The 19,666-nt window shown below is 50.0% G+C and overlaps 2 protein-coding genes across 2 annotated transcripts; both read right to left on the bottom strand.

The window, feature by feature from the left end:
• Positions 1–473: 473 nt before the first annotated feature.
• Positions 474–3,723, bottom strand: socs9 (suppressor of cytokine signaling 9). Its single transcript, XM_084467443.1, has 2 exons — positions 3,609–3,723; positions 474–2,657 (listed from the first exon to the last, which is right to left on the bottom strand). Exon 2 carries the CDS (start codon positions 2,470–2,472, stop codon positions 757–759), a length of 1,716 nt encoding a protein of 571 aa, XP_084323569.1. The 5' UTR covers positions 2,473–2,657; positions 3,609–3,723; the 3' UTR covers positions 474–756.
• Positions 3,724–4,218: 495 nt separating this feature from the next.
• samd4b (sterile alpha motif domain containing 4B) lies at positions 4,219–19,461 on the bottom strand. The gene is made up of 13 exons (XM_084467440.1): positions 18,699–19,461; positions 17,214–17,768; positions 15,870–16,346; positions 15,217–15,456; positions 14,982–15,091; positions 14,585–14,671; positions 13,573–13,819; positions 12,413–12,498; positions 12,070–12,185; positions 11,539–11,737; positions 10,793–10,919; positions 8,137–8,220; positions 4,219–7,610 (listed from the first exon to the last, which is right to left on the bottom strand). Exons 2-13 carry the CDS (start codon positions 17,407–17,409, stop codon positions 7,582–7,584), a joined length of 1,998 nt encoding a protein of 665 aa, XP_084323566.1. The 5' UTR covers positions 17,410–17,768; positions 18,699–19,461; the 3' UTR covers positions 4,219–7,581.
• Positions 19,462–19,666: the final 205 nt, after the last annotated feature.

Raw genomic sequence — 19,666 nt, 5'->3', positions numbered from 1 at the left:
GTATCCATTTGTCTGCGTTTGCTTCCAGCTACACCTTGAAATATGTAGAGCACAAGGCTGAGCGTACCAGACCCTGGTGCCTTAGGTTCCCACCGCAGGAACAATGAAGACAACATGACCAAAGGTTCAGCTGGAAAACAGAACACTAACTGTACATGCTTTTTTTTTTTGCAAAAATCATGTAGGGATTCATTTTTTCTTATGAATACGCTACCACACATACACATACACCTGATTTTAATTCCCCCAAGCAAATAAAAAGCCCCAGCCCCATAATGTAAAGCTCAGCATCCTGATGGAGCCAGCGTGCGTTCCTCCTCAGCACCTGGTAAACAACTCCATTATAATCAGCCCCACTCCTGTTTGCCGCCCTCCCCTGTCGGCAGCCTATTACACTGATTTCGTCACAGCCAGCAACCAACTGATATGCATAAAGAAAAGCCTTTTCAAACAGGACCTTTGTTGGAAAGATCTTTGTTTAATGTGTCAAATGTTAAATGTGCATGACAATCTTTGCTATTATTCTGTATTGTTCACGTAGCGCGATACAAGAAAGGACACACCAGAGGAAATAAATAATGTATAACGTTGATTAATACAGCGACAAACAAAAGAAAAAAAGAACGAGGAATAAGTCACTACTTGGCTGGGCGAGAGGGACCTGCGTCACAGAGTCCAGTGTCGTTCTCCCTACGACAAACGCGGCTTAAACACGTGACTCGAAACAAGAGAGCCGATTTGGTCCCGAGGGGAGGCCTACTCCCACCAGGTGTCCATCCTCCTCACGCGCACCCTCTGCTTGTAGTGGTACTCCTTCAGGTGCTTCTTGAGCGCGGTGGGGATGGGCAGCTGGTTGATGCCGTCGTAGGTGGTGCTGCCGCTCACCACCGCCCGGCACAGGTGCTGCAGGCCGAAGGGCTGCGTGCGGTGGATGGGGTTGGACAGCAGCGGCTCAAAGAACATGCAGGAGTTGGGGTCCTTGTAGTGCTCCAGCAGGCCCGTGACGGTGGGCGCGTGGAACACGTTGGGGTCGTGCACGTCGAAGCTGAAGTTGTGGTTCCACTGCTCGATGCGCGCGTGCAGCGAGCGGCCGTACCGACGGAAGCTCACCGAGAACAGGTAGTCCTCCTGGGCCGAGTCGCGCAGCAGGAAGGTCCCTTCCGGCCGGCCCTCCAGCAGGGTCTCCGCCTGGTAGCGGTCCATCACGCCCCAGTAGCAGCCCAGGGTGGTGATCTGCAGGAGGTCCGGCACCAGGCAGTGGATGTAGTCGATCTGGGTGTGGATGCGGTAGCCGTCCGGAGGCGCGGGCTGCTGCTGCTGCTGCTGCTCGGCGTTGGGCTGCGAGGCCTTGGGCTGCGTCTCGCCGGACGACACCTCGGGGTCGGCCAGAGACTCCAGGACGGGGTCGCAGGCGACGGGGACGGCGGCGGCGGCGGCCGAGGCCGAGCTGGAGGCGGAGGCCACCACCTCGTCCAGGGTGTCCAGGCAGCTCTGCAGCAGGAGCTGGTGCTGCTGCTGCCTCTGGATGAGCAGCTGCTGCTGGAGCTGCACCGTGGCCCTCTCGTCCCCCGCCAGCTCGTTCATGCCGTGCGCCAGCTTGGGCCCCAGCTTGTACAGCGGGTTGATCTGCGCCGTCACCTCGAAGGTGTGGATCTCGGCGTTGGGCGGCGGCTCCACCCCCTGCTCGATGCTGATGCGCCGGCGCTCCCGCAGCCGGTCGTCCACGTCCTCCACCACCGGGGCGGCTGTCGGCGTGGCGGCGTCCAGCAGCGGCGGCTGCGTGATGGGCACCGTGTGCTGCTTGATGAGGTACCACTTCTGGGCCAGCTCAGAGTCGGCGGGGAAGGGGCAGTCCTCCAGCATCAGCTCGCTCAGGTGGATCTTGCGCCTCGACGAGACAGTGGCACCCGCCGCCGCCGCCGCCGCCGCCGCGGGGCACGGCGCCGCGAGAGCCTGCGGCGTGGCCAGTAGCAGCGACGCAGCCGCGGGCGCCGCCAGCGTCTTGATGGGGAAGCACTGCCCCATGGCGTCCTGGATCTTCTGCCGCAGGGTGCGGCTGCCGCTGGCCCCCCGGCCCTCGCCCTCGCCGGCCGAGGGCGACTCGGCGGACGAGCCCGCCGTCCCCGGCGCCGGTTTGGCCGCGCCCCCCCGGTCCGCTCCGAGGGGCGACCCGGCAGCGGCGTCAGCGCCCTGCCACCGCCGGCCCTCCTTCAGCGGGGATGAGGACCGCCGGTCTTTGGTCTCGGCGCTGGCGCCGCCGCCGCCCCCCAGCAGCTCGCCGTACTCGAACCCATCGCTGACGGGCCGCTCGGCCGCCAGCCCGTTGGAGGAGAGACCCTTCTTCTTGAACTTCCCTCCCTTGCGGCCCCCCCTGGAGTCCCGGCGCTCCTCCGACCGGCTCTGCCTCACCTTGGGACGGGCCCCCCGCTCCTTGTCCTTGCCCCTGTCCCCCGAGTCTTTGGGTAATGACATGGTGGTGTGATTATGCGGCGCGGTGGTAACACGGTAGCACCAGACAGGTCCGGTCCGCGGAGACGCCGGCTGATGATGACTTGTTATTCCACTTAGCCCGCGGTGGCGCGCCTTACGAGCAGTGTGAGCTTGTGAGCCACCATCAACACAACGTGCGGGTCACTGTCATCGTGACTTTAGGCCATCTGCAAAACAAAGAGCACACAACACCCACACGGATTATTTACACACGTTGAAACTTTTTTTGTTGTGTGGCCTGTGGCTCATATAAACATTGTTAAGGCACACATCTGCAATCCAGTCTGTTTTAACACGACGTGAGCATTTTACTAGTCAAGCATTTTGAAATTAACCAAAGCTATGGTTCCCATGGTATTATCATGGTTTAGTCCCAGTCGTATGTAACAAAAGTTACCAAGGCTATGGTTCCCATGGTTTCATTATGGGTTGGTCCCAGTCTAATGTAACAACACAGTCACCAAGGCTATGGTTCCCATGGTATAATGGTTTAATCCCAGTCTAATGTAACAACAGTCACCATGGCTATGGTTTCCATGGTATAATGGTTTAGTCCCAGTCTAATGTAACAGTCAGAGTACAACAACAGAGTAACAGACAGACGACGGTCGCCTGACGGAAGTCGCAATAACCAAAGTGAAAATGATTGACCATTTAAGTTAAAAAAAAGTTAAAGGTTATGCATCATTTGACCTCACACGGCATTAAATCAACCATGACGAGGGACGATCGTCTGTTCTTTCCGTCCGGCTTCATTTTCATATAATGAGTTGGAAAAAGTTGAGCCAGCTATCCCATCAGCAGCACAGACTGCACCGACTTTGATCACCCTTAACCCTATTCAATACCCCTTAACGAACCCCTTTAATACCCCTTAAACCCCGTACATAATGCACCGTGCGGGCGTGTGGTGGAAAAACCCCGACAACAAGAACAAACGATCAACAATCCCCGAGGTAGGAAACCGGAACCATGAAGCTAACGCCGAAGCTTCTCTTAGCCGACTCTAGCATGTAGCTCGGCGGCCGTTCTTCACATCGGACACGTCCTGTCAGGTCAAACCATACATCTCTTCCCGTCTGCAAACAAGTCAACGAAGACGACCATAGGTGTGTTACCTGCGAGGGGTCGGATGTCTTGTGTTGTCACTCCATGACGCTCTAACACCGCGATGGAGACGGTCGAGGCTAGCGTTAGCTTAACATTAGCGCGGCTGAATCCATTGGAACAAAAAAAAAGTTCAACCCGGAAGTGATGAATCAGAATGAGTTACTTTATTACATCTTATTGTACACAAGAGTAAAATTATCAGGCTTGGTTCCTCAACAACAGCCTCAACAGCCACAGAGCAGCAACAATACAAGATAAAGTAAATAAAGATAAGTAAAAAAAAATGTAAATATGTAAAAAAAAAAAATAAGATGCAGCATAGATCACAAAAATAAATAATAAAAGAAGGTAAGTTATAATAATAGAAACCAAGACAGTGGTAATAAGTAATTAGGTGTAGTAAAGTGTTCAAGTGGTACCAGCTATGGTTGATTCTATTGCAAAAATGCTGTGCAAAGTAGATTTAATTTTTTTTTTTAAGTCTGTTGTTGTAGTGTGGTCTGTTGTAGTTTAATTGTCTGCTTGACTGTGATCAGGAAGATCTCAGACCCAACAGGAGGATGCTGGTATTCATTACAGGAATGACCAGATGAATAAGACCCGAGTCGAAAGCCAGAAAAGAATTGAACTCCTTTATTTGGACTGTCATTCTGATGAATGCTGCAATTCAGACCATCCAAAACATACAATGAGTGACAGTAAAAAATTAGAGTGTGTAAGCATGGGATGCAAAATGTTTCATTCATAAAATATTAGAAAATGTCTCAGGAGTCATTAGAATTAAATAGAAATTGTACAAGACAACGTCGCAACATTGCCTCTAACTGACAGTTCTATTAATTAAGCCAGGCAGGGACACTGACTGTATTTTACAGACAACTTGGTAAGAATTTTAATTTGACATATTAAGCTGTGTACCTCACAGTGGCGGTTGTCTGTGGAATATACCCTAACTTATGAAGAGCACATTCTAACCCATTCAACTTATTACTGGAATGTAAACATGGAGTAAACATATTCCTTGGCCTGTCATTAGTGTTTGTTTACACAAATAATCACATCAATTATGGCTCAGATAAGCATTTTCATCTCCTGCTTCATCATCTCAGTAATGGCCAGGAACCTACACCTGTCTGCCAAACAGCAGCAGTGGCTCCCTGTCTGCAGCACACGCCATGAAAGTGGGGATCTGAGCCATAACACAAGAGCATCGACATACAGTAATAACTAATAGATTAAAATGTGTTAACTGAAATAAAAGTTGTGTATACCTTTTACCGTTGCACTCTTTGAGGGCACAACATTGCATGTATTCACTCTAAGTCAGATCTGTCCGAGAGCCTGCTCTGAAGAAAGCCATGACTAGAACACTATGTAGGATCACAAATGCAACTCAACAGACACAAGGAACATGGGGCCGGGGGTGGGGGTGGGGTGGGGTGGCTGTGCATCTCAGGCACAACACCAATAGGGTGTCAGCGTGTGACGACTCAGAACGTTTAATCACAAGGCCAGGAAAAATGACTTTTCTTCTTCTCCTCCTCCTCCTCCTCTTTGCCACTCCACAACCTGCATGCCTCCGACATGTGTCTCGTCAAATATTTAAACGCCATTTGCAATGACACAGAATGGAGAAGGAGTGGGGTGTGGGTGGGGCAGAAGGCAGCACGTCGTCAGGCTGTAGCCGGGGCCGGCTCTCTTGCGAGGAGAAGGCCTCTGTACTTTTAATTTGTTACACCGTGAGACAAATGGAATAATGGATGACATCACGTAAAGCTGGCATTAGTCCAGTGAGATGTAAACAGTGACAGAGGCGGCGCTAACATCCAACATTAGTTGCAACATAGATGCTCGTCTTTTTCTTGCTTTGTTTTTTTTTTGCAGGCGACACTGATCACCCGTGACAGTCGTGTCTCTCTCTACAACCTTGCTGTATTAGTGTGGCAAAAACATGCAGTTATAGAAAAAAAGTATAAGGTATCAATACCGAGGAAGAGTAAAAAATCCAAGTGGAAAAAAGACATCTGTAAATGACCATGTTTACTACACAGATCTCCTATGGCTCTGGAGACAGAAACAATATGCAAATGGTTAAATCCCTGACCTTACGATGCGACTCAAGGTGACCCCAAAAAGTTAAGACCATATTACACACATACATGCACCTCCAACTCTGCCACATTCCAAGACAGAGGCTGTATAAGACGAGTTTGGGTTCAACACTGACACCACGGGATCATGTGAGGAGGGGAGTTCGGGAGGCTGAGACGGCATGAACACCCAAACAGAACGTTGGGAAATCTTCTGAGCACCACGGGTTAAAAACAAAAATGAGTCATCAAATCTTCAAAGTGGCCATTTTGAGGAGAGGGCCGGGGCGAGGGCTGGGCGGCCAGTGCCATCGCTTTCATTAACAAAAGCCTGAGCTTCCTTATCATCTTCCAGCCAATCGCAGAGGAGGCCGAAGGCGTGAGGTGGCCACCATTGAGTTTCTTTACCAGGCATTACATTGCAAATTGAAACTCCACACTCCCCACCTCCCTCCCCCTACGCCTGGCCTGGTTCAATTGAAAACCCTTTACTAGACAGCACTGACACTCCCAGCCCGGGCTCTGCCACACAGGGAATCCTCGGCGCAAAATGAGATTCATCATCATTTGTTTACCAGGGAATAAACTATTAGAGATGAGTGGAAGCTGGCGTGTATTCCTCCAACTGCCACCTTCCCTTGGTTGGGAACGGTTAACCTCTCCTGTTGTGTCTCACCGGTCATATCTTCCAGTTAAGAGTTGGAACCTCATACAGCCCTTATCTTTGGCTTTGCTGAGTCCGTGTTTGCAGTCGTTTCGGGGGGGGGGGGGGGGGGGGGGGGGGGTTAGAAAAGGGGACCAGCTGTGGTTACATTACTAGCATACACGCCGTCCCTCCAGGCCCCCTTTCCTCTGCTTCTGTCACACAACGTGGAGGCCGTCTAGAATTGCTTTTCAATCCTCATCCTCAGGTTTATTTGGGGCAGTAGCAGAAATACAAGACAAGTTAAAAAAAAAAAAAAAACTAAACAAAAAAGGAGATATTTTTTCCACGGCTTGATCGACACTGTTGGCTGGCGACAGAGCGGGAGGTGCGGCTAGCAGAGGGTGTTTGTGAACCGCGACCTGGCAGCAGGTTGACCCGGTGAGTACGTTAAATCAATGTGCAATCTGTGTTACCGGTCTCACTGTGTGTGTCTGTCTGTGTCTCTGTAGGTGTGTGTCTGTGTCTGTAGGTGTGTGTCTGTATCTCTGTAGGTGTGTGTCTGTGTCTCTGTAGGTGTGTGTCTGTGTCTCTGTCTGTGAAGGTGTGTGTGTCTGTGTCTCTGTCTGTGTCTCTGTAGGTGTGTGTGTGTGTGTCTGTGTCTCTGTCTGTGTCTCTGTAGGTGTGTGTGTAAGTGCCTGACTCTTAGTTGGGGGGGGGGGTGTTCCAACTTCCACATCAGGTGGTGAAGAGGCTGTGGCTATGTGTTATTTTTCCTAGCTCCACCACAAGGCTGCTCGGAGACACTAGCTTTTTTTTGTTGTTTTCTTGGGAGAAAAAGGAAGAGAAAACGAATAGGGGGCAAAAAAAAACTTTAAGACAGCACCAATACACCATTTCCTGTCAGAGCACAGCAAACGGGGCCTCTGCGCATCATGTCCCAGTCCTGCAGACAACACGGGGCAGAGGGCCCACAGTTAACCTGTCCTCGCTCCACCTCTCTCTCTCCCCCTCCTCGCCCTCCCTCCTGCAATATAATATTCATCTGTATTCCATTTATAATAAACTTAGTTGTATATAATAAAGTACAAAAATATCATAACATATACAGTTTTTTTGTCGTTTTGTAGTGAGCGGTTTGCCTTTTTCGTTTTTCTGAAGCGTACATCTTTGTGCTGGGAAACGAGGAACTGCAGGCCTCAAGATGAAATTAAGTGTTTTTTCCTTCTTCGTTATGCCGTGTGTTTTTCATATTGTTGACGTTCGGTCTATTCCATCTGAAGAGGGATGAGGGGTGGGGGGGGTGGGGGGGGGGGAGAAAAAGAGTTCAACACACATACACACATCGCTCACAGGGCCTGGGGCCAGCCTAGTCCATCTACGGGGCCTTCATTCGTTACACGCGGGCCTAAATTGGATTTGGGCGCCGCCCTACGGAATAGTGCGACACATACACGGCAGCAGTGACAGATCTATCTGCGCCACGCTTGAACTCCTGTATAACACTGGGCGCGCCAACATCAGCTGTTCAATAATGTATACACGTTGTGAATGCATCGGCTCTTAGGGATCACCGCTCATTTTGTACGTAGACGTACTCTCTCTCTGTGTGTGTGTGTGTGTGTGTGTGTGTGTGTGTGTGTGTGTGTGTGTGTGTGTGTGTGTGTGTGTGTGTGTGTGTGTGTGTGTGTGTGTGTGTGTGTGTGTGTGTGTGTGTGTGTGTGTGTGTGTATTGTTACAAATGTTGTCTGGCTGTCCTGTGTGGGGCTGGCTGGGGTGCGCCGGGCCGGTGATAGAACTCACCCCCTAAGGCATGCTCCGTCATACTGAGGCACAGTGACTCCAGAGTGGGATTGATTTCCAGGTCTGCTCCTGGGACTTGGCATTCTGTGGAAGGAACAACAACAGGTTCAGTGAAAAAGGCTAACACACACACACACACACACACACACACACACACACACACACACACACACACACACACACACACACACACACACACAAAATGAGGTCCAGAAATGTACATACGACTCAAATCCAAAAGATCCACTTATGCCAATATCATATCCTTAGGTTAAAAAAAAAGGCTTCATTCTGGTAAAAAAATGTGCATAGAAACATGCAGCTAAGCACGCCTGCAGGACATGGAAGCCAAGCAGACACACAAACGCCTGATTCCTCGTTCACCACATTTCCATTCTGTAAGATACGGAGTCACCGGGTGTTCTCCAAGCCTCAGAATGAGGTGATGGAGGATTCACATGGCCGCAGCGTCGCACGACCTCAAGTGAGTCAGCCTGAACACGGTCTGATGGCTTTCTCTTTGATGCGCCCGTTTACAGCCACACTGGTGGCTCTTTGTCTGTTAGCACTATTTATAGTGTTTATTCAAAAGGGTATTTCAACTTCTTCCCTTCCCCCGAAACAATTAAATAGTAGTTAAAAATGTTATTAATTGGTGTTATTAACAGTGCTGTGGTGATTTCCCAGCTAAAAAGACGTTGAACACAAACTTGAACCCTACTTGACCTGGGATATATTTGGCCATTCTATTTCTATCAAGAGGGCCCGATGTCTTACAACATGAATGTTCTGTCAACACAAGTGGGTTGAGTTTATACATTCTCTCATGGACTTTTCTACCTGACCCTGAACAACACCAGGTAGAAGAAAAGTAGCTAAACTTTTCATCAAATGACATATTGATTTCCACACTTTTTTCCATGTAGAGAAATGTCAGTGTTTGACTGGATGTGAGAAGGTTTACCGAGCCTAATGAAGTCAATGCAGGAGCCAAAACGCTGCGCCCACGACTTTAAACTCGGTGTAAATATTTGTTAATGTGTACATGTTTGTGTTCTTGAAGTTCAGAGAACTATCAGATAAAAATGTCCTAGGTGACTTTGTGGATAGTCCTGAACAGGAAAATCTTAGTTTACTCTCCTCAGACTCCACAAAAATGAACAGAACAACATTTGAAATCACACATCCAGTTTTAGAAGGCTAACCCTTTAATAAAAAGGCGCCATCTCATGCAGGTTTTGTCACTCACATTCAAACACCTTATAAGCATGCCAGCAGAGCGATGGAGCCAAGAGTGAGTTTACTAATGGAGTCCTGGGCATGCCTCGAATATGTATTCAGACATTAGCACATTATTCCAATAGTTCGGTACCACTTTCACACCTTCCATCCAGTGTGAGAACCGGAAAATCAACGGAGCTGTTGTTCAGATGCCGAAGAGATTGACAGCATGGGAGGCCCTTAAACGGTCCTAATTACGCTGTATAATATAATAATAATTTTTATTATTCCACTGCTCTCGTGGGAACTGTTTTTTTTCCCACCACAGAGCTCCTATTAGTCGGTGCGGACCATAAAAACGGGAGCGTGTGTGGACCGCGGAGTTCATGGTTTTAATAATGGTTAATAATTAACGTATTTAGCAGCCATGTCAATGTCGAAACAAGGGCAGAATATATGAAAAACCTCTGACTCCCAGTAATAACACCGAGTTGTTCACTTAACGAACATGAATCCAATTTGTTGTTCCGTCTCCCGTGTGTTTGTGCTTTTCTCTTCAGGTGCACTTGTGCTGCTGCGCAATCTAATCAAAAGTGTGCACAATGTTCAAAGCAGCTTATTTGTTTGGTGACAATATCAAGACCTCCTCTCATGCTTTGGAAACCGCGAGTCTTTGCAAACTTTTCCACAGAAGCAGAAGCCGTAGCGGCGGCGGTGTCAAGACTAGGATGAGTGACTCTGATAGACAGCGATGTCACCCATCCTACATTATAGTTTGGCTTTTTGAAGCCTTCTACACATTTGATGGATGATGTCAGAGTATAACTTGACAACGTTGTAATCTCTGAATACAAAACTAACAAAGGATGTTTGATGTTTAGTTAATATTTGGGGCCAGCCCTATAAATAACATCTGCCTTCAAGAATGAAAAGGCTTTAGAAATGAAAACGAAAAACAGCCATGAGACGCTAAAAATGGCAGATTCTACAGTGGCCCCCCTGTGGATGAGTGTCATTCACGCAGGGGGACACACACTGCGAATGCATTTCCTTGCTTCATGCCGTTTTCTTTTTAAGGAACTATTTGAATATTTTGGAAAACCCAACGATTATCCAAAGCTTTGAAATGATGTATATACTGGCAAGCCCTGTTGGAGTCGAGCTCATCTGTACTCTGACACAGTCGCCCTGACACCTTGTGAGACGTCAAAGAATGCTGCACGTCTCAAAAAAAGCTGTGTGTTGGAGGGAAGAGCAGGCGAAAACCTCATTCAGGTTGCTAGGCCGCACTCTGTCCATTAGTCTTTTAAGAAACCGGGTCTTACAGGGATCAATTTGGCCCCCAACTCCCCATTTTCTTATGCTCTGGTTGTTCTCTGCCCTTAAAATGCTCAATGCTTTAATGTAGCATACATTAGTAGTGTGTAGTGTGTACCTTGCTGCTGGAACAGAAGCATGGTTTGTGGGGACGTGTGCACAGGCAGCGAGTGGGTCCGCTGCACCGAGCTGCGGCTCTGGCTGGGCATGCTGTTGCTCCCCCCGGGGTTGGCAAACCACAGGTTCTGCGTCAGGAGGAGAACAACACGTTTCATGGCGTCCGTCCGTCCGTCCCTCGAACACCTTCATACGTCCTCTGGTGTTTTCAGGTCCAGCCCGTTTCGCCGGCACTCGTCAAGCTTTAACAATGAATCGCTCGCTAACTGCGGAGCGCCGCCTGGTGGGTTATGGATCACACCGCCGAGAGGGCTCCGTTTCATTTCATACTGGTTTGGTATTCAGTGCAAAGGTTTGCCCGGGGGGACGATCGCTGGGCGGACAAAGCCCCCTGCAGTTTAGCAGAGTGAACCTCTCGATATCCGCTGATAAAACTAAACTCCTGATCCCAGACCATTGGGCGCCACAGCAGCAGGGTAACAGCAGTCGGTAAAGTAGTAAAGTGAAATAATTTGAGATGTTTTGAAGTAAGAGGTTAAACGAGATTCAAAGAGAGGCAGAGATTTAAAGATTTAAAGAGGACAAGAACAAGTAAGGAACTATAAAACGATACACATAGGTAACTGGAATGAACCGCCCACGCAGAACGTACGGTAAACATCACGACAGCAGGGGGTAAACGTCATCACACGCTGCGTTATCCATGTAAATAGTGAGCGGTTAGGGTGAGCCATCGTGGGTGCTGACCTGTCTCCCCTGGCTGGCCAGGGCAGGGTTGGTGAGGGCGTGTCGAGGGGACACCCCCCCGATGCTACCGGGGCTCAGCAGCCCCATGCGGCTGGTGGGGAGCCCGCGGGGGGGCATCTGGAACTGCCTCTGGCCTCTCCGCGCCAGACCTCCGCTCACAGAGCCTGCTGTGGGGAGCGAGTTGGAGCCGTACGCCCAACTAGAGCAGGGGAGGGAGAGGGAAGGAGAGGGGGAAGGAGCGGGATAGGGAGGGGGATAAGGGGGAGGAAAAGGGAGGGCGAAGGAGAGGGAGGGAGAGGAGGGAGGGGGAGAGGGAGAGAGAGAGAGAGAGAGAGAGAGAGGAGAGAGAGGGAGGGAGGGAGAGGGAGATAGAGAGAGGGGGGGATATTATTTGAAAGAAAGGGAGAACAGAGGCTAGAGGTGGACACACAGGGCTGCAGAGGTAAAAGGAAGGTCTTCCCCCCTCAGATGATTCCCCCCCACCGTCCCCAATGCTTGTTAGGGAGTTGCATCAAAGGCGGGCTGTCTCACCCCTTCTGTCGGTACACTGGCATGTCCACCATGGCCTTCCGAGGGACCAAGCGGAGCAGTTTAAGGACCTGCTGCTTCCAAGACACGATCCTCTTCCTCTGGGTCTCCGTGAAGGCCTGCGGGAGAGAGACAAGGTGTGGGCACGCCTGCCAAGAACCATTTGGAACAGAAACAAAGAACTAGAATATCTGGAAAATACATTTGTTTTAACCGACAACCTCAAAAACATTGACCCCTATTACTTTATAAGCGCAAACCGTAATTCCATTTGGAATTATGTCTCGCACCGCTACGGCCACGATACGCAAACCCACCGAGACCCTGCACCGCTGGAAGGCCTCACCTCATGCGTCAGACACTTCTCGATCAGCTGGAGGTAGCAGCTGATGTTCTCCTCGTCCGGCCTCGACACCAGCAGCTGGGTGCAAACTGCGGCACAAAGACATGACATTTCTCACACGACATAAAGGACACGGGAGACGCCCCCTAATTGGCTGCAATCTACATCTGTGTTCTCACCCTCTTCTGGCACGATTAGTACTTAATACGAGTTAGAATGTATAGTAAAAATACAAAAACAGGGTCCACAATTTACTTCTGCCACCAGTGGATAGATTAGGTATTTGGCGGATTCAGGGTTATATATTCAAACAACTGCCTGGCCGATAGGTTTTCCACTGGGGCAGGTAGAAATTAAATGTTCTAAGAGTTACATTTGGACCCTGGGTCCATATGCTAATGAGGCATCATGTGGCTTAAACAGTGTTCCCCTAGATGGTTCCCAGCAGCAGTGCTGAGGTGTGTGTGTGTGAGGTGGACCTTGCTGATGTGCACGTGCACAGTGCTGATGTGAGCGTGCAGGGTGCTGGTGGGCACGTGCACAGGGCTGGTGGGCACGTGCACAGTGAGGTTTCATTTTAATCACAAATTCCAAAATGTTATGGCACTAATTTCACTGCAAATACAATTTTCAGTTTGCATCTTGCAGCATTTTGTAGCCATCCCATGGGCTTCACAATACTGTTGTTTCTGTAGGCTATATGTAGGCTACCGTCTATTGAGTCACTTGTTTGGATACTTTTTCTCTTTATGCTTCCTACATTTACTCATTACTAAAGGCAATAAAGAGCTAATGCCACCTACAGATCATAATGTGTTTTCCATTCTTCTATAGTAGAATAATATTGCTCCATGGACAATAATGACAAGGTTACCATTGAGGAGGGTGCAGTAGGGGGCACCTATGATATCTATGATACAAATGCTATGAAACATTTTGGGTTCACAACAGAATTTCTAATTCTAAAAAAGACGACGCTGGAAGCATGTAGAATAAACAATGTGAAACGTATAATTTAGGGTTAGGTCAGCGCACGTTAATGACCCAGTATTGGCAGATCTTTCCCAAAAGGGTAAATTCTCAGTCTTATTACACCCATTAAATCTACGGCCGCTCTTCCGATCCGGACGAAAGAGAGGACAGCAGCAGAGAAAGCGCCTCACCTTTCCCCATGACGCGCGTGAACTGCCCGGCGATGTCGCCCTCCGAGATGGGCGTGGCCGAGGGCTCGCCGTCGCAGGGCGGGGGATTGTGGGGCTGGAAGCCCTCCGCCGTCAGGTCCTTGTCCCCCGCCTTGCCGTCCGAGCACATCAGGGCGGCGCTGGACGCGCTGTAGTACTTGATGGGCGTGATGACGATCTGCTGCAGCTCCTGCAGGGCGTTCCGCAGGTTCCCTCCCTCCAGGATGTCCTGCCGAAGGGGTTCACCGCTCGGTGGTTAGTAGAGATGTTCCGATACCATACTTTCCTTCCCGAAACCGATTCCTGAACTGGAATATCGGCCGATACCGAGTATATACCGATACAGCATCTAGCATTGTAACTACTCATAGCAATTGTTCTTATTGAAGTATTCTTATGATGACAGCAGAGAATAACTCGATCATTTACATTTATAATTCTAAGAATTTATCTGTATTCTTGTAATCAATCGTCCATGCATCCATGTTTTTCCGACTTCCCATTCTGATTTTCCGCCTCGGACCATTAACGAACGCAGCGTTACACCGCACGAGTTTGTGATGTTCTTTGCCTGTGTAGTAAAGTAGATAGTCAGTCATGTGACAGCCTTGCGTACTCGCCGATAACCGATCCCGCTATTTAGGCAGTATCAGAGGAATTTCTGATACCAGTATCGGAACAACTTTAGTTGTTAGGGTTAGGCTGCAGACGCTGGTTCTCAGCGCTACCCGCAGGGACTACAGATACACCTTCAGGTACTGGAGGTGGGCGTCCTTGTTCTGGGAGGCCTAAGTGTAGGATGCGGACACTGAGCGAACCCAGCACCTTCCGACTCGAGACACACCTTCGCAGCGCCGAAGAGGAGATTACTACTCGGATACCGACGCTGCTTTCAGAAGAATGCTTCGAGGGCACAATGCTATGATTTAAACTATTTGCATTCTCATTGGGGCGATTGCCAGTTTTTGCTGTACAAAAAAACCTTTTACGTTACCTTCTCCAAAGACTTGAGCACACTCTGCCTCTCGCGTAGCTTCTGGATACTCAACGCAATCTTGTGCCGCGCCCCTTTGGTCACATTCTAGGGAATAAAAGAAGAAATAGAAGGTGCAGAGGGCAAGAAAAAGCGGTTATTTCTCAGGGGAACACTGAATCATTTGTAGTTACTAAATAACAAACCCAATCATCCTCAGTTTCATTAAACCTGAGGCACAACGGGAGGAATCGTACCAGTTGGTCATGCGAGCAACGCTGTATAACTGTGGGGCCCCACTGGTTAATTTCATGCCTCATTGAGACTTGATGTATCATTACATCTGAGGACGGCAACGTTTGGTGTTGATGGGGTGGGTGAGGGGGAGGATCATGAAACAAGGAGAGGAGATATAAACCTGGGACTCTAGGTGGTGTTCGGTGAGAATCATCATCTCCTCGTAGGTCATCTGGGAGAACAGCGATGCATATTTATGAAGACGAAGACTCTTCAGCCAGGCAGGGACATCTTCAGGCAGCACACAAAAACAGAAACAAACCCCGGATGTTATCATTTAGGTCACCACTGCGGGGTGAACGCGTTACGTACAAACTAGTAGCATCGCTTGGGTGGCAGCGGCGTCGACCTCCGACCTTTCATGCCGCTGCCGTCCTCCTGGAAGGTATTCCTGGCGGACCCCTGGTCCTCCGTCTGCTCGCTGCCGGACGAGGCCACGCTGCTCTGGGGGGAGAGGGGGGCGTGGTCCGAGGGCCCGAAGGCCTGCCGCAACCCTGTGTCGTCCTGGCTAGACCACTCGGAGCCACACGCCTGGGGCCCGCAGGGGATCAGGGACATGGGCTTCTTCAGGGGGCTCGGCAGCATCTGGCCCGGTCCTGGCAGAAGAAACACCCAGGGGGGGAAACGCAGTGAGTTCACCTGGACCCTGCATAGCCTCTTCCCTTACCCCCCAACCACCCCTTCTCCTCCCTTGCTCTCCTGAAAACACCCCTATTATGCACTTGTTTTGTTTGTACGTCCTGCCACTTAAAAATAGTACTTGCAGCATTTTATAGCATATTATCCTACCCACTTTGTTTTATACGGCGAATAGGTTAACCTAACAATTGTTAGTGCTTGGCACTTGGTTCTATGAACATCCTAACTGTATCGACAGTGATTAGATGATTAGCAAAAAGCTTTTTGGAAAAGCGTCTGCTAAATGCACTTAATGTACGTTAACGTACACGCGTGTATTTCTCAGGTCGGACAAATTGATTACGGCCGACGGGTGACGGCAGACACTGACCTGTGTTATTGCTGTTCATGGGCGACACCATACAACCAGGGAAGGGCATGTGTCCGTTCTGGCCAGCGGGCGAGGTGCTGGAGGAGGGCGACTGGTCGTGCCAGGCATGGCCGGGGTCCATGGCCTCCGTGGAGCTGGGCCACTCGTCCGAGCCCTGCCGCGGGTGGTAGGGGCTGGAGGGGGCCCGGGAGGAGGGTGCGTAGCCGCTGGAGAGGTGCTCCTCCAGGTGGTTCAGCCACATGGCCAGGGAGGTGCGGTCGTCCAGGGTGGTGGCGGGGTGGATCAGGGCGTAGGAGAGCAGCTGTCGGCTCTCCTCCACGAAGACGCTGCGCTCGATGGTGTGACTCAGCACCTTCTGCAGCAGATTCATGTACTCACATTTAGCCTCGCTGTTCCGCGGCTGCAGCAGGGGCAGGTGGGACAGCAGCAGGGACACCACCTTCTCCTTGGGCTCCTGGTGCCATTGGTTGACGATGGCTGAGCAGGGGAGATGGGAGAGACCACTCAATCATCTACATTTCACATTGGCTTAAGAAAGGGAGAAAAAAACCTTTTTCCTCATCCTGCCAGAATGGAAAACAGGCCAGGCCTGTATCAATATTCCGACTTTAACTCAAAAGATTTAGCTGCCATTGCTCTGAACATCGGTCTTAACCGACCCAAAGGAGTTGAACAATCAAAGAGACTCCCATAGCACAATCATCACCCGATCGATGGCATTGCCTTGTGTCACACATGTGACATTGCCATATACAGCCAATGACATGTCGACATTCAGTAGAGGTTCATATCAGAGCCTGATGAAACCCATACCTCGCCCTTTCCTACACATCTATCAATGTTTACGCCAAACTTAGTAAGTCAGTCATGATTCCAGCTTGATAATTGCGTAACTGCTCGCCTCGCCTCCCTCCCAGGACAAACATTCCAATTGCCCATGCAAAGGTTTCTTTCACTCTTTCAAACATTCTAAAGTTTCATCTCCCTTAAGACTAACGCAATACCTTTAAACCCATCCCGAGACAATGATAGAAACTTAAAAAGGGGAACAGCCACACTCGCGATTTTATAATCTAAGGAAATGCTGCTCCATATATACGCGTGAAATGAATAACAAAAATCACAGTAAACCACATCCCGTGAACAATAATCACAGATAAGTACGACCATTGACACCAGTGGTTGGGGATTTGCTTTCTCCATTGGTCAGATTTGGGGAAAAACAACGTCAAGGGTACAACATTTCAGCGAATCATTCATGGAAACAGAGTTGATGCAGTTATCCCCTTCTCATTTTAGCAAATAGCCAAGCGTTGACTTGCTCCCTTTAAACAAGGTAGTTACCTGCATTGTTGGCCTCTGCCTCTAGTATGTGGATCTCCGAGCAGTCGGCCAGCCAGTGCTCCAGGCAGATGTGCAAGAAGCGCGCCTGGGTGCGCGATGCCCTCTTCAGCAGGGACAGCAGTGCCACTGTCTGTTCACATTCGTTCCAGCCCTTAAACCAGTCCGTCAGGATGCCCACCTGGTCGCGGAACATCATTGCGTGTCTCCCCAGGGAAGGAGATCAAGAATGTATAGGTGTGGAAAGAGGGGTGGGGTGGGGTGGGGTGGGGTGGGGGGGTGGGCGACCACTTTCTCGTGCTCAGGGTGTCTCTAGCCCCCGCACGTTGGGGGGGGGGGCTTATGCAGGACGGTCCTGGGATCCCCTCAGAGTGGAGTGAGGGGCCCTCACATGGTTCAGGAGCGGGCAAGGCGGCGGATGGGCGTGGCAGGCCGTAGTGAGCGAGTGGAATCCAGTGTAGGGTTGGTGGGAGAATGGCCGCTCCAGTTGGATGTAACTCAAGACAGAAAGGGGAATTGGTGTCACACGGGCGTGTCCGGGATCACAGCATCAGAGTCCTGGGGAATAAATAGAGGATGAGCACAGCGTTCCACCGTCACACACCTCCGTAAAAAATAAGTATGCTTCACTAATCGTGATTACCGTACTACCATTATTAGAATGTAGGAAAAAACATGATTTATTTATTTAAATTAAAGCATTTGTTTTTAGCAGTGCACACCATTACGTTTGGAAAACCTTTCCCTCACATAGTCAGACCCTAGTTTACGTAAAAATATATACTCTATACATGTGGAGACCTACTTTACTAATATACTAGTAAAGTAGGTCCCCACAGGAGATTACAGAATCGGTAAAAATAGAACTTGCAAACAGAAACAGACGACTCTACGTGTGAGCTCCACCAGACAGCACATCCAACAGCAGAGTCTGAATAGCTCTTAAGTTGCCTCCACACTGTTTCATTTGGAAGCAACCCCGACTGACGGTATATGCAAACCAGTAATGATACTGAATATACGCATTACACAACAAGAGTCTTAACTAAATTCTCGGCTGGCAACAATGACATCAGATCCATTTCCAATTCCACATCACCATGCATCTGGTATACAGAGAAGGAGTTAGGACGTGTCATTTACATTTGGTTGTGTGGATCCACTTGAACGTAAAGACGCAAGTCATTCACCGAGCAGGGCAGGTGCACCACACATCCACGGTGAGCCTTGCTCCCCAAAAAGCAAAGTAGCAACACACAAGCCGTTTACAATCATACTTGTGGTTGACTCTACTTTATTCAATCCCATCCACTGTAATCAAACACCACCACTCCATGTGTATAGAGCAGCTTATGATACGAGATAATCTGACACTGGACCGCTGGCTGCAGCGCCCTGATCACTGACCAGCTCCATGGCGGAAGAAGTTTGACCACCACATGTAGCCCACCGTACACAACGACCCTGGGTGACCGGTAACATACGAACCTGTAGGAGGGCTGAGCGGCGTGCGGAAGACTGATCAGACCGGGGTCAGGTGTAGGGCTGGGCGGCGTGTAGCAGACCTCCAGACCGGAGTCGGGTGGAGGGCTGGGCGGCGTGTAGCAGACCTCCAGACCGGGGTCGGGTGGAGGTTCAGGCGGGCGGTTCAACCAGCCCCTCGCAGCCACCCTCCGCTGGCGGGGAGCTAGCTGGCGTTAGCTGGCTCGGCCTCACCGCCGGGGATCCGAGGTTTGTATTGTTGATCGTCGCCGACGGACGGGGCTTTCGGTGCGAGCCCCCGTTTTTACCCCCGCACTTCAGCCCTGCGCGCGGTTAAAGTACGGTCGCAACCGCGCGAATTTAGGAGCCGAATTCGTGCGAGTGTGACGCCATGGGGCCCCGCGGGATGCGATCGCCGATCCCGTACTCTCCAAAAGATCGGTTGTTTACCTTTGACAAATCAAGTCACTTATTAGCGCGCTAGCTTGGTTAGGCTACCGCCTAGCAATGTAGCTTCGTTGCAAAAAAGCTAACGATGCTAACGCTACCTCCTAGGCTAGCGAGTTTGCTTATAGACGCAAGAACGTTAGCTTAGCTTAGCGAGAAGCGTCGGTTTTCGTCCCCCGTGCCAGGTCACATTCGATGGCCATGTTCCGTGACGGCAATAACGTGTGTGTTTGGTTTGTACGACGTAGGCCAAGCGGATAAATGTACAAAAAATTCGTATTACAATACGTAAAACAGGGAGAGAGTACGCCTGGTGGAGAGAGATCCCACTTCGTTTTTTTTTTTTAGAGTTGACGTAAGGCGCGATGACGTGACACGCCAGGGCGGCAGACAAAGCGTGGCTCCGCCCAGTTATTTCAAAAAGAAAATAAATTTGCACATATCGGCGGCGGTGTGTGTGCATGTCAAACAAAATGTATGCACAACATATAACACATATAAACATCGATGTATATATTTACACTGAC

This window comes from Micromesistius poutassou (assembly GCF_964030765.1).
Source record: "Micromesistius poutassou genome assembly, chromosome: 4".
NCBI lineage: Eukaryota > Metazoa > Chordata > Actinopteri > Gadiformes > Gadidae > Micromesistius > Micromesistius poutassou.
The sequence above is the reverse complement of the archived record's forward strand: the minus strand, read 5'-3'. Positions and strand labels throughout refer to the sequence as shown.